The sequence below is a fragment of the Toxotes jaculatrix genome, chromosome 2, assembly GCF_017976425.1.
Source record: "Toxotes jaculatrix isolate fToxJac2 chromosome 2, fToxJac2.pri, whole genome shotgun sequence".
Classification (NCBI taxonomy): Eukaryota; Metazoa; Chordata; class Actinopteri; family Toxotidae; genus Toxotes; species Toxotes jaculatrix.
In genome coordinates, this window is record NC_054395.1 from 15,632,001 (window position 1) to 15,645,126 (window position 13,126).

Below are 13,126 nucleotides of genomic sequence, written 5' to 3' on the forward strand. Positions count from 1 at the left end.
AGTAGTGGTGTCCTTTTAAACTCTGAGCTTTATGAAACTAATTCAAGTTTTCTTTTTTTTCCTTCACAATTTTCTGAATTGGTAGTTTCTGTTTTAATCCTATTTTGGAAGCTGCACGATTCATCTGAGAGTTTTTGTGAAATTAAATCCACAGGTCAAATATTCAAGGTATCAGGCACCATGTATGAAGTAATATTCAAAAATAAACCTGCAGCACAGCGATGCCTTTAAGCCCAGCGGCAGACGATGGCAACCGAACAGTGAAAGGACCTTGGCTGGTGGAGCAGAGTGAATGTGAAAGGCGGTTAAATAGACAGCCATTCCCTGCTGCGCGGAGCCTTTCTGCTGGAGAATGACTGAATAAGCTCTGCTTTCACAGGTCAGGGATGCACATGCTGAAGAATCAGCACTTGTGTTTTCCCTGCTGTAAGCGCTTTTGCCGATGAAAGCAGATTGGATGGCAACAGTGCCTTTTTTCGCTGGAGGGTCGATCCTGCGTGTTCTGCTGATAAGCTAGTCCCCAAAAACCACAACATGAAGCCTACCAAAGAACTCAATTACGCGGGGAGCTCGGGCTCTCTGAGCTCCATCTATTAGGCTGAAAAAAGATTTTGCCTACACTCAGCCTGCGCTAAATTGCCTGTGGTCTGCTAAAAGAACATCAATACATGCTGGTTGAGCTTCCATCAGCCGACAGCGATTTCACTGCCTAAACAAGTTATTTCATTTACCAAACACGGAAGCTGTTCTGTCACACCACTGACAGCTGTTGCCAACTGGACCAGGCCCCTGTAGCTGGTTTAATTAGTGTTTGAACCAAAGTATTTATAATTACACTCATCCCCAAGGTTCTGGCTGCTAAGCTAAGGACATGGCAATGAATTCAACTTGACGTTTGTACAGATTGTACCAGGGCAAGCATCTGCTGTGAGGTTGTGTTGAGAACGCTGTTCTCCTGTTGGCCATCCTGTAAATGACAGGGCCTGGGGGTTGGGGGGGGGGGGGGGGGTGCCGAGTGCTCTCTTTTCTCAGAGAGAACAAGATGCTGCAAGAAGCGCTCAACACATCACTTTCTGGTTGATCTGAGCACCGACACAAACAAGGCATCATTTTGAAAACTAGACATCCAGCTCAGGCCGCCCACATGGCCATATGTCCTGATATGCCACTGTGACTTTTATATCCTGTACGGTCACCAAACACAATCTAAAGCTTACAACAGTACAAAGCATAAGACACTCCTAAATCAAGACAAGTGTGTCTAATAATTACAGTTAAATTTGTCAAATGATTGCTGCTACTTGCCCAGCTGTTGGACTCAAACAGCCATCTGAGGACATTTGTTTGACTCGTGATGTTAACACGAACCAAATACAGACTGTGGCTTCATCTGTGCTAGCCTTTCTAACACACTGTCACTGCACCTTTCTGTCTTTTCCACCTCCATGCCAGAACAAAGCAGGAACCAGCAGCATAAAAAAACATCTCTATGCATCAGTTTGATGTTTTATTCTCTTTTTTTTCCCCCGTGCCCTGCAAGTTTACACGGCTTGGCTGATGTTTTGCCACGTGAGCACCAGCTGACTGTAATATTAAAATATGAATAAACTTATTTTTTTAAATTCATTTTTTCCCCCCATGATTTTTACAAAATGTCACTACAATAGAATTAGACAGCTATGCCAGTGGTATTTTTGTGCTAATATATGTGTGCTTTAATATTTTAAAGTAAAGTAAAGCAGAGTGGTCACAAAAGGAAAAAAAAAAAACAGGATGCAGAAATGGAGCCTCAAGGGAAAACTGAACTGATAAACATACACACATAATCCAAGCTTTTGTTCTATGCTTGTATAGTTTTACATTGCTACACTGAGTTTATTGGATTATGGTTTGCTCTGAGGTCTATTGTGAAACATTTTTATGATCTATAAATACATAATACAATGATACGGGGGTATAAATACATTACTTGTATTTTCATGCAATTTATAATCTCCCTCATAAGACACAATGACAGAAGCTGTGCTGAATACAGTTTTAGGCACGAGTTTATTTTGCAGTAATGTTTTTACTTAGTGATGCATGTTTTACTTAGTGCCTTTCAGCACAGTGGAGAAAAAAAAGGGTAACTGAACACTGAAAATAGCCTTGTCCCCAACATAGTTAACTTCCAGGTATGTTAATATGTTTGTATTTGCACATTAATAACTTAACAGCATTTCATTTGCAAGTCAGCCACTGTACTTTTTCTCCCCCAAATAAAACAGTTTGTCCTGTGTGGAAATAAGCCAAAACTTAAGCAGTCTAAATTTTATTTAATTTTCAACTGTCAATTTCCCTGTTCAGCTGCACAGCAAACAGAACTGTAGCCGATACAAATCAGCTCAGCAAACACTGTCTGTTGATATCCACTCAAACCACATTTTTATGAAAACCTCTCCAGTGGAAAATATCAGGTGCAGAGTTATCTGTGATCTGCCATTTCAGCATATTTAGCTGTTTAAACACTGGGAGCAGCAAGCTCATATTCCATGACGTCCTCTCTGGAGTGAAGGAAATGGTGGCAGCAAAGCCAGCTGCAGACGGTCAGGCGACACACCCACTTCCCCCTCTGGGCCTTTATGTGACTTTATATAAAGCATTCCTGAGTGCTAGTCAGGCCCGGTGTGTTTACACAGCGCTGGGTGCTTACCGTTGGCATTGGCTGTTTGAGCCGCGCTGGCGCTTCAGGGGCAGCACAGCTAATAGAGGCTAGTGGGAGGAACAGAAAGGAGCAGACACACTGTACTGGACCTCTGGATATTAGCCCAAAGGCTTTATTCTCTGCACTCTGGCTTGACAACAGTGGTCCAGCAAGGAGTCAGGGAAGGAACACCTCCATTTCTGTAACGTGTCTTTTTTGATGGCTTGGCATGCAGCAAGTGGTGTAACAGAAATATGTGTCTGTGACTGGAAATAATGGGAAAATCTGTGTAATTTCCCAGACTTTAAAATATCTTGAAATATTGTTGTGCTCGTGTTCCGGAGACAGGATTTGGGAACGAGTAGTTAGAAAATAAATGGAGCCTTCTCAGGGTATTGACAATCACTTGCAAAGATTCAAAGAAGGAAAACTTCAATCATAAGCAGAGTTTTTTTTTTCCTCCTTGTGCGACAGTGACAGTGTCTATACTCAACTAACGCCCCACCTTACCCCTTCTCCTCCGGTCGCCGCTGCCCTCCCCTTGCTCTTCCAGTCATTTTCTCCTCTTTTTATATGTTTAAAGGGCAGTTTATTTTCCATTTGCAGGGGGAAAATTAATCTTTCTCTGCTCTGTGGTGGTGGCAGGCCGAGATCCTGGAGGAGGTCTATTACCTCTCCTGCCAAGTCGACTCCCCCTCCAGGTTGAATTGCATTAATACCTCCTTTATAGCCAATCAACTGGACTAGTCATATATTTCAAAAACCAGTAAAAATAATTGAAGAAACCTCTGTGAGGAAACTGTATTCACACACTTTAATCTCTTATTCAAGAGGCTGAGATTGGTTTTGAGGAATAAAAAAATGTAGCACAAAGGAGGTGACACTAAAGACTTGTGGAGTAAAAAAAAAAATATTACAAGATATGTAGGGGCGTTTGAGAAGCAGGGCTGACATATCCTCAGCTCACAGCAGACAAGGAAATGAAGCGGGCGAGAAGTATGACAAACACCTTTGATTTTCCTTTGATGTCTGTGTCAGCACTGTATCGGCACACTTCCAGCAGGAGCAGCCTCACAGAAACAGCAAGATCTGCACTGTTTTATGAATCAAAATGCATATCTAAGAATAAATTAATAGCTAAGTCAAAGGTGTGGAGGACTTTGAAGCAACATGTACACGTACAACATGTTCCCTTTACTGCCAATTACAGTCAAGATAAAAAAAAAAGAAGAAAAAGAAAGAAGTATTTCTACTGAGAGTTTTTCCTGTGTAGTTATATGATACAAAGATGCAAAGATGTAAAATGCTGCATGTCAGCTTGTATGTGTTGGCTACATTTTGTTTCCTACATGATTGAATTTAATAAGGTTAACTGTTGTTAATCATTTCTAGGCCTGGGCTTGACCCATTTGTACTATAAAACAGGTCACACAGTTGGTCAGTGATGATTAACACATCAACGCGCACGCACAATCACGCTCACACTCAGAGGAGGGAAACTCTGAGGAACATCCCTCAGCTCGTGTACACAAGTAACACAATTACAACAGTTCCTTAAAGCGTGACAGATATTAAATCACTCTGTCACCCTCAATGAAAAGCTTTGTCAGTGACAGAAAAACCTTAAATCCACCAAGAAACAACAATTACAACGCAGGAACAACAAATAGTGAATCCTTAAAATTGCTACAGGCACAATAATCTGTGTTCCAAATGTAAACAAAACCCTCCACCAAAATTCACAAATCAGGTTTGTAACCTACTTTCACTCTTAAACCAACTGATTTTAATACAAGGGCTCACACTTGGCAGCAACCAAATATAAGTTATTAATAAATTCTGATGCTGTCAAATGCTGTTAGCAAACAATGGAGCCTATAACTTCTTTAACTCACTCTTTATTTATATCTGTGAATTTACACAATCAAAAATTATCAACTGGGCCTTTAAAGGAAAGTGCTGTAATCTCAGTTATGCTGTCTGTCAACTTTAATCTGACACTACCACATACTAAACATAATTTTGTTTTCTCTTCAAGCCTTTGCGTTTATGGTTAAGGCTCCATTTATAACCTGCCTTTTAATCTTCATGGAAGCCTTTATACTGCACTTTGGAGCTAACTACTCTGAAAGTTGGAGAAAATATAAAACACAAAACTAAAAAAAAAATAATAATAATAATAAAAAAAAATCTCAAGTGTTACCATAACACTTCAGCATTAACAGGAGATAAAACAGGTTGCTCTTCAGACCTGGAATGTACTATAAACACAGTGGCTCACATCAAATCTGCACAACTTGTTTACTACTTGCTAACGCAGAGTGCTAATTAATGTTCAGTGTGCCACTTGTTAAGTTTCAGTAGCTGTCTGCAAAATACATTTAGCCTTCTCTTTTCTCAGGTATAACACGTTTTTTTTTTCTCAGACAGCCTGAAGAGAGATCTGATAATACTGCAGCAAAGTTGTTGGCAGGCTGCACTTACTTCTTATCAATAAGGCCTCTGGTTAAAAACCAGCCATGCTCAAAACACCACACTAAAAATGTTGCTGAAACCTGCTCAGATGTTCCGTTATTTACAAGCAAACCACACAAACCTTCTTTAATGTGTTTCAGTGCGACAAAACAAATGTCATACACAAACACACACTCACACACGCGCGCGTGCACACAGAAAAAGTTTGCAGTGTAAAGAGAAATAAATCATCTTACCGTTTCTTTGTTGGGCAGCAGCTCTTTCCGGATCCTGAAGAAGTTTTTGCCGAACTGTCTCAACCCTTTAATGAAGCGCTTCTGCAATTTTTCACAGAGGAAGAAAGAGAGAGGAAAAAAAACGACCAGTTAGTATTCGTGAAGTCAGCTAAACTGCTACCGCTTAAAGTTACTGGCTAACACCACGACAAGAAACATTGTTTTCATTTCACTAGTCTGTGGTTGGTGAGGTTTGATGTGTATCTAGAAACCTCTGTTGCCGTTTAAACTCCGGAGCAAACACAGCCATGTCAGGGCAAAACGAGAGAGGAAATGACAAGTAAGGCAGGGAGAGACGCTGAGATTAAGCTTGTCTTTTCATGTGGAGACAAAATACAATTAGACAAATAAAATCTGATATGAAAACATAAACAGTAGACCCAGGGATGAACATGTTGTTAACCTCACAAGTGAAAAGTTCAAAGTCAAAACCTAAACTTGAGAGTTTAAAAGCAAGCGAATGCCTCACCGTGCACGGTGGACAGTTTCTGTTTCTATCTTGGCAATTTAAAAAAAAATGGAAAACATGTCAAAATGTAAAATTGACAAATAGAGCCTGACAAGAAGGAAAGGAGATGAACAGTACGATGAAAGAAATTGGAACTTCGTAACACCGGATAAAATCTGACAAGAAAACTGAATGTGAACATACCACCTCACCTCAATAAGCACGAAAACAACATCAGGAATGAATAAATACCAACAAGCTGAACAACCTAAATATATTTCTTCTCCTTTAAGAGCCACAGGCTGCGAGCCATAAAAAGCGGAGACTGAAAACATTCATAACCAGCGAAGCAGACAACCAACAGATTTACTTTCTTGTTCCAGAGGCGAGCCCCGTTCCTCAGTGATCTCAGCCAACCGTTTCCACCAAGTAACTCCAGCAAAAAGCAGGGAAAAGTCCTCAGGGAGCACCGCACAATTCTCTACACCAAGCCACAGGTAAAGGAAAAATTAGGGAGCAAATCCACAATGTGTCCGACGGTACATTGCTTTTTTTTTTTTTTTAAATCCTTTTTTTTCTTACAAGCAAGAAATAGCTTGTCACTCTCTGCTCTTCCACTACAAAGGGGAAGGCTTTACATGTGATCTTTCTGCAAGAGAGCCTCTGGTTCGCAGCAGGCTGGAAAACCCGGAGTGGAGTCCTGTGCTTCATGTTAGAGTCGGGCACACCACTCATTTCAGCCTGTTCTCGATCCTTTAGCACTGCTCAAGCAGGCTTCAAGTCTCTACCCCCACACAGGAAAAACCCAAGCCACTGCCTGTTATTAAAACTACACCAAAGCTGTCTATTTCCCTAAGAGGACACTACAGTGGTCCTTTAAATGCATTCAGAGCTTGGGGTGAGCATGCACACAGAGGCACAAACTCAACTAGCTGCCAGCCTGCGAGGGGAGGCAGGCTGATACAGTTTGTGTGGAGAAAGGTCTTGGACATGGTGGAAAGAGACAAGCGAGAAGGAAAACCAGACATGGAGCCTCTCCCTGTGTGTCAGCACTTCATTTTCCACACCATGTACAGTATATTATGCAACCACAGATGTTTACATACCGAGTTTTGGTGGGGAACAAAGGCCAAATTTACAGAAGTAACACAGCCAGCTGCAAAACACAACAGTCTTTCAAGAGGAAGAATTACAGGCAAGAAAGAGAGGTCTAGCTTAGCAACAGGAATGAAGGACTATATTTATCTCAATTATGCAAACAAACTCAGTAGTCTCAAGTTTTAGAGTTTCAGAGTGTAATTGTAAGGAGCAAAGTAGACAAGTATAAGTCTAAGTTAAACTAGACTAAATAATCAAACATTAGAGGCCTGATTTAAAGCTAGATGTAAAAGAGCTGACAGCTCAGGCCTGTCCCATCAGTGTCATGAGACAGCAGTTAATTTGCATTAATCAGACTGAAGGTGTAGCGGTTGATTAACCAGTAGATGGAGCCGTCTCCAACACAAGCGCTCCCACACATCTCCCAGCCACTCGAGGGGTTAAGAGCAGATTACCATTTGGACTGTCAAACTTCCACAGAGCTGCATATAACAGGTGGAACATCACTCCAGAGATTCAGGGGATCAACATTACGACGGTTGTTTGACAGGCGAGGACGAAAATAGGCAAATTTTCAGGTAAAATATTAACGTCAAAGATGTTCGTGTGGATGCACAAATATTTGAATTAACCTGTAGTAGAGTTAGTCCTGAGAATGACTTGGATTAAATATCCAAGATGTGTTTAACGTCTCTTTAGCAGCTGTAAGGTGAAAGTGCTGCGTCTTTACCTTACGTTGCAGACCTGCTTTGACAAAAATCAATTAGACCTGCCCATGCAGCCTGTGTGTCTGTCCTAATTATGTCACCTTAATTATGTTCCCCACTGTACTATTTACTCAGACTGTCCGTCCGTCTCCACAGCGGAGCTGTGTGCATGCTCCCTCTCCCCCCCCCCTCCTGTTTTCTTTCTCTCGCTGGCTCCCTCCTCCCTTCTCTACATGTCGGCTCCAGTTTAAGGCTCCATTTCAGCTGCCTGGGCTCCCTGCTCTCCAGCCCAGCTAATAAATCATCCGCCAATCTGCTCCCTGAATCGCTCTGCCCCTGCTCCGATTGCTCCAGCCCTCCGTTGCTAGGCAACACAGCGACGGAGGAGGGGCTGAGAGAGCCAGAAGCTCTACCAAATGGCCATCCGCTGTGCAGAAACAACAGGCTTCTCTCTCAGAGTTGAGAGCTGGCGCTTTTCACCCGCCCCAAGTTTCCCCTCACAGCCTAACAGTGCACTATTGTGAGGCTGGAGAGGAGACATATAAAAGGAGGAGGAGAACGAGAAAAAAATAATTCAATAGGCCATTGTTGTGTGTGCGCACTTCCTGCTTGAGAGCTGATTGTTGGAAGTTGTAAAACTGGTTAAGATAATGCGGACATATGCACAAAGATGGTATCATGATGACAAACAGAGCGCAGGCTCACGTACTGAACATAATTCCTGCTAAATGTCATTCCATGACAACACTGACGCAAGGCCGTCCAACAGCAAACAAAGCCACTTTCACTCAATATGGAGTCATTATACTTGACTCGTTGTTTAAAGCTGACCTTTCCAAGCCTGCTGTGTATAAACCCGGAGGGCTGAGGACAATCAGTCAGCTAACCAAAACCAAAGGGAAAAAAAAAACACTGCTGTCTGTTATGAAATATCAGCTCATAATAAGTTTGGCCACGGTGTGCAGAGAGGAAATCAACATGCTTAAAAAGGAGAGGGGGAGACCACGCTGACAGATGCTAGGCTTACCATATCCTCTTTTCACTGACACTATAGATAAAGAGATCTATATTTAGATATGATAAAAAATTGGGCAGCTGTTTAAGTAGAGACATGTTCCTCCATTACAAACCCTTCTTAAAAAGTCTAAAAGGCAGAAAAGATTTTCTGTAGTTACAACTTAACCTCAAAAGTCCTGTTTTTATATTAACCCAATAATAAACTTAAAGATATTCTGCCAACCTTTGGCAAGCAAAGTCACATCCTCTGCTTCCTTTGGCTTGTACGGACACAAAAGGTGACAGGAAATTCCTGCACACACCCATCCTGCCTGCTATTTAGTTAACAACCCTAAAAAGCATTGCTGGCAATGTACCATAATGGTGATAAACTGTACTGTTGACACAAAAACTTTGGTGTAGCAAACCAAGCTCCCTCTGCAGATGAGAACCACCTAACCAAAGCATCTCATCTAACTTTAAAATAATGAACAGCCTGCAGCAGGGGATGCAGGGCGATATGTTGTGTTTTATCTGCCTGTGGTGTTTTTTTGCTTGGGCAGAGTGGCCCCCGTTTGTAGGCTTGTGTTCTGCCACTGGGGGGCCGCTCCTCTCTCCTTAAACCCCTCTTCCTCCCTCCCCTCCCCTCGCAGTGCTGTCGGCTGCCTGCTCCAGTCATCCATCAGCTGAAGACACAGCCGGAGATAAGCTGAGGCACGGTGCAGCTGGCTGAGGAATAGACCTCCCGCTCCACAGCAGTCATAGATCAGCCTCTCCGTCTCTGACATGGCGACACGCAGCACGACTGCTGCTGCTGCTGCTTCTGATTGTTTATATGGCACCTCCTGTTGGCCAGTGCATTATTAGCACAGCTTATTTACAGTCAGGAGTGGCAGCAGCTTCGTGTGCAGAGACAATTTCATTGCATCAAGTTTGCCTGTGCAAGAATCCTTTGATGACCTTCACCAGGGCTGCAGGTGGGGCAGGTGCACAGGAATCGATCTCATCACACTTGCCTTGCTTTGGAATATACTGATAAACGATGTATCTAAACGAAAAAACTTTTAGAATAAAATCAAATACTTTGATACTCATCACATCAATAGAGGAATACGAACATGATGAGATTCATGCCTGTTTATATCTGTAAACAATATAACAACAGAACACATTTTTGAACTAAAAGTGGAAACATAAACAACGGTAGCATAGCTGCTGTAAAAAGTCTTTGACTGACGATACTTACTGGAGCAAAAGCATTGCCTGCGTAGTTTCTAGTTGTTGTACTGCATCATAAATATTAACAAACCTGGATTTGCCCACTTAAGGATTTTACAGTCTCTGAGCCACAATGTTATTTTATAGCGTCAAACACCTGCAAGCATTTTAATGAAAAACATCTACCTGTACTTGCCCAGAAAGTGTCAGCGGTGGCCAGCTACAAGATTCAGTAACCAAACCTGTTCATTTAGTCACAAGCTGTAACAGCATTTTTTTTTTTCCAATCTGAAAAGCAGAAGTTCATCAACATTCACAGTCATATCCTGTCCGCTAATTGTGGTCTTGTGCTTTATTGCAAGCGGCCATTTAGACAGGAGACACTATTCAGTGTTGCAACATTACTGCTATTTCACAATATGGCATCAGTGGAGAGACATTTAATAGCAACAGAAAGAAATAACTGTGTGCTTTTATAGTGTAAGTGCTTTCTGTTCCTGGTTTAAACAAGTTTCTTTTTTGCCATCAAGACTACCGCACATTCAAAAGGATGTGAGGAGTTCTGTGTGGGCAGTAAGCATTGATTTGGCTTCTGATAAAACACACACATAAAGAAGTGGTGCAGTGAAACGGCCTCTCTAAGTTAAGACTTAATGTCTGACTGTCTGAAACGGTTTCACACACCCATAATAACAGATCACATTTTCCCTTTTCATGGTGGTTAAATCAACCGCTCCTCAACCCTCAACAGCCCGTTGACTGCACAACAACATGGAGGTCAGACTGCGCTGTAGAGGTTTCTGGTGAAATATGTATTATAATTTTATATTTCATGTATTTTTCTTTGGTATAATCTGTAGTCATCACCTAAGTGATGAATGAAACAGTTTGAGTGACGCTCACATCAAGGTGATGGATTTTCAATTTCTCAGAGTAGCACTAATAATCTCACAGTGAAAGATTGTTCCATGGCTGACTCTCAGAAATCTTTCTGGAGTGAAATAATTTTCTGTGCCTGCCAGAGGACAATAAAAATGAAACAAACACTCTGCTTTGCATCATTGTCAGTTCCTCCACAGCTGTAATGAAATGGCTCACAAATGATCATGGCAGCGGTCTTATCTTTCTTTGGGGTGTGAGTGTGGTGGTGGTGGCGCGAGGGGAGGGGGGGGGGGGGGGGTTTATTATAAGTATTTTTCTAGAGTTAGAGAGTTGAGAGGAGGTCCAGGATTATGTGCTATGTGGCTTCAGCTGCAGGCAGAGAGAAGAGAGGTGGGGTGGGATGGAGGTGGGGGGGGGGGTGAGGGAAGTCAAAGAGGGGAGGGGAAGGTGACAAGTGACCCTGCAGACAGGCTGATTCTGTCATTTCAGTGGCCCCCGCTGTCACTTTTATTCACATCTCCAAAAGAACGGAGGGGTGGGTTGGAAAAAAAAAAAGAGCAGGCAGGAATAATGAAACTAGTCCTGGAGGGGACGAGATGGAAGAGGGAGAGGAGAAGCCGAGCGAGCGGTGATAAATAAATGAAGAGCAGCAGCGCTGGTTTCTGTGAGTGTGTCAAGGTTGGTGCTACATTTACACCTGTCCCTCAAGGCTGCACTGCTGAAAAGGCACAACTGGTGATCAGATCACCGGGAGCTGTGTCCTTGGTTGGCTAGAGTCAAGATGCTATTCTCCGGGCTGTAGACGCTGTGGGGCAGGTGGAGCACAGACTGACTGCCTCCACCCGCAGACACAAAACACACCTGGCACTGAACATGGCTAACGCTGTGTACAGGACTCCCTGACAGCTCCTCCCCTTCAGTGACATAATGCTGTTTGAACATGATGAAATAACAAGTGTGAATGAAGTTGTCTTGACCCAGGTTAAAGAATAAATTAAATGGACTAAGAATACAGGGCTGGGCAACTATTCCAATATTGCTGTAAATCATTTTTCAGTGTCACTATAATAACATGATCTCTCCTAGCAAAAATCATTGTTTTTAAAACTGCTAATTAAGGTTTGTTTGATGTAGTAAAACAGTGGAAAATGGGTCCAGTTGTCAACTGGATCCAATCAATCAATTTGATGATTTTAGTTTATGTATTTTGCAATTTTGCTATATTGTGGTACAGAGCTAATCTGACACACTAGCCAGGCCAACATATCATCCATTATTAGTATCTATCTGCAAAGAATTTAGAAAACAGTATTTATTTTTGCTGTAGAATGTTTTAAACTTCCTGAACCAATTTCAGCCTTTCTGCAAGAGAAGACAGATGTTCCTGTTTTCTTCCTTGCCTGTGTCACCGAGTTCAGTAATGCTTTAAGATTCCAAGAATATATTAGGGTCTATCATTACAGATAAATAACACTGAAATGCAAAATTTTCTCTGATTCAAAAAAGCCAAGAGTGAATCGCTGAAGTGATCACTTTATTGTTTGAATCAAGTTATTTACAGATCGTACTGTCGAGCTCCTACTGCGTGTCTTTGACAAGTGGTCTGTGGTAGACCTGCTGTGGTGGAGTGCGGCAATTAAGCTTCCCTTTAACATGCTTGCCCCCCCCCCGCTCTGATCATCTTCGCACAGCAGTTTAGCCTGGCGCCAGCAAGCATGCATAAATAAAGGCAAACTCATAACTAGTCCACAAAAGGATGGCTGACTTAATTTGTTGTGATTCGCTGTGGTCCTGCCGTGGGCTCTGGCTGTATTCAAATGTGCCCATCATGTTCAATTACAAGGCAAATACACCCATTCGCTTCCACTGGATCTGAGCTGCTGGATTCAAAGCTCAAGAACAGGCTGCCAACCTTTCAGCACCACAAAACAATATCAAAGTGGGAAAAGGATGTTTCACCCAGGAGGAGGAAAAACTAACCAAATAATTTTCAGCAGTGGAGCCTTGTGTTTTTTCGAAGATCTACCGTCAGATCAGTCAGTGATGTTATCTTTAAAAAAAAAGGGAGTGGGTCTACAAACATGTAGTGCAGTGTGTCATAAAGCATCAAGGCCAAAGCTGCAGCCCTCAGTCGTTTTGACACGGTTGTTATCCGCCGCTTCCATTCCCCTCCTACCCTCCCTGTTTGATCAGGGAGAAGGGCTGCCATTTTCTGATTCCAGCCCAACAGCTGCAGTGAAATTCACATCTAAATTCAAATGGAGGCTAACATTACCAGCCCTCAATCTTTTCCCTTTCCAGTCTTCCACGCTTAAGATTTATTCTGTGGGTGATAAACAGGATG

At 42.4% G+C, this 13,126-nt stretch overlaps 1 protein-coding gene across 5 annotated transcripts in view; it reads right to left on the reverse strand.

Moving 5' to 3' along the window:
• Positions 1–13,126, reverse strand: part of rerea (arginine-glutamic acid dipeptide (RE) repeats a) — a 121,882-nt gene that overhangs the window by 14,238 nt on the left and 94,518 nt on the right. For all 5 annotated transcript variants that reach the window (XM_041048748.1, XM_041048739.1, XM_041048756.1 and 2 more), the window contains one exon: positions 5,395–5,475. In XM_041048748.1, the coding sequence (XP_040904682.1) occupies positions 5,395–5,475 (81 nt within the window). The remainder of the gene's footprint in view (positions 1–5,394; positions 5,476–13,126) is intronic.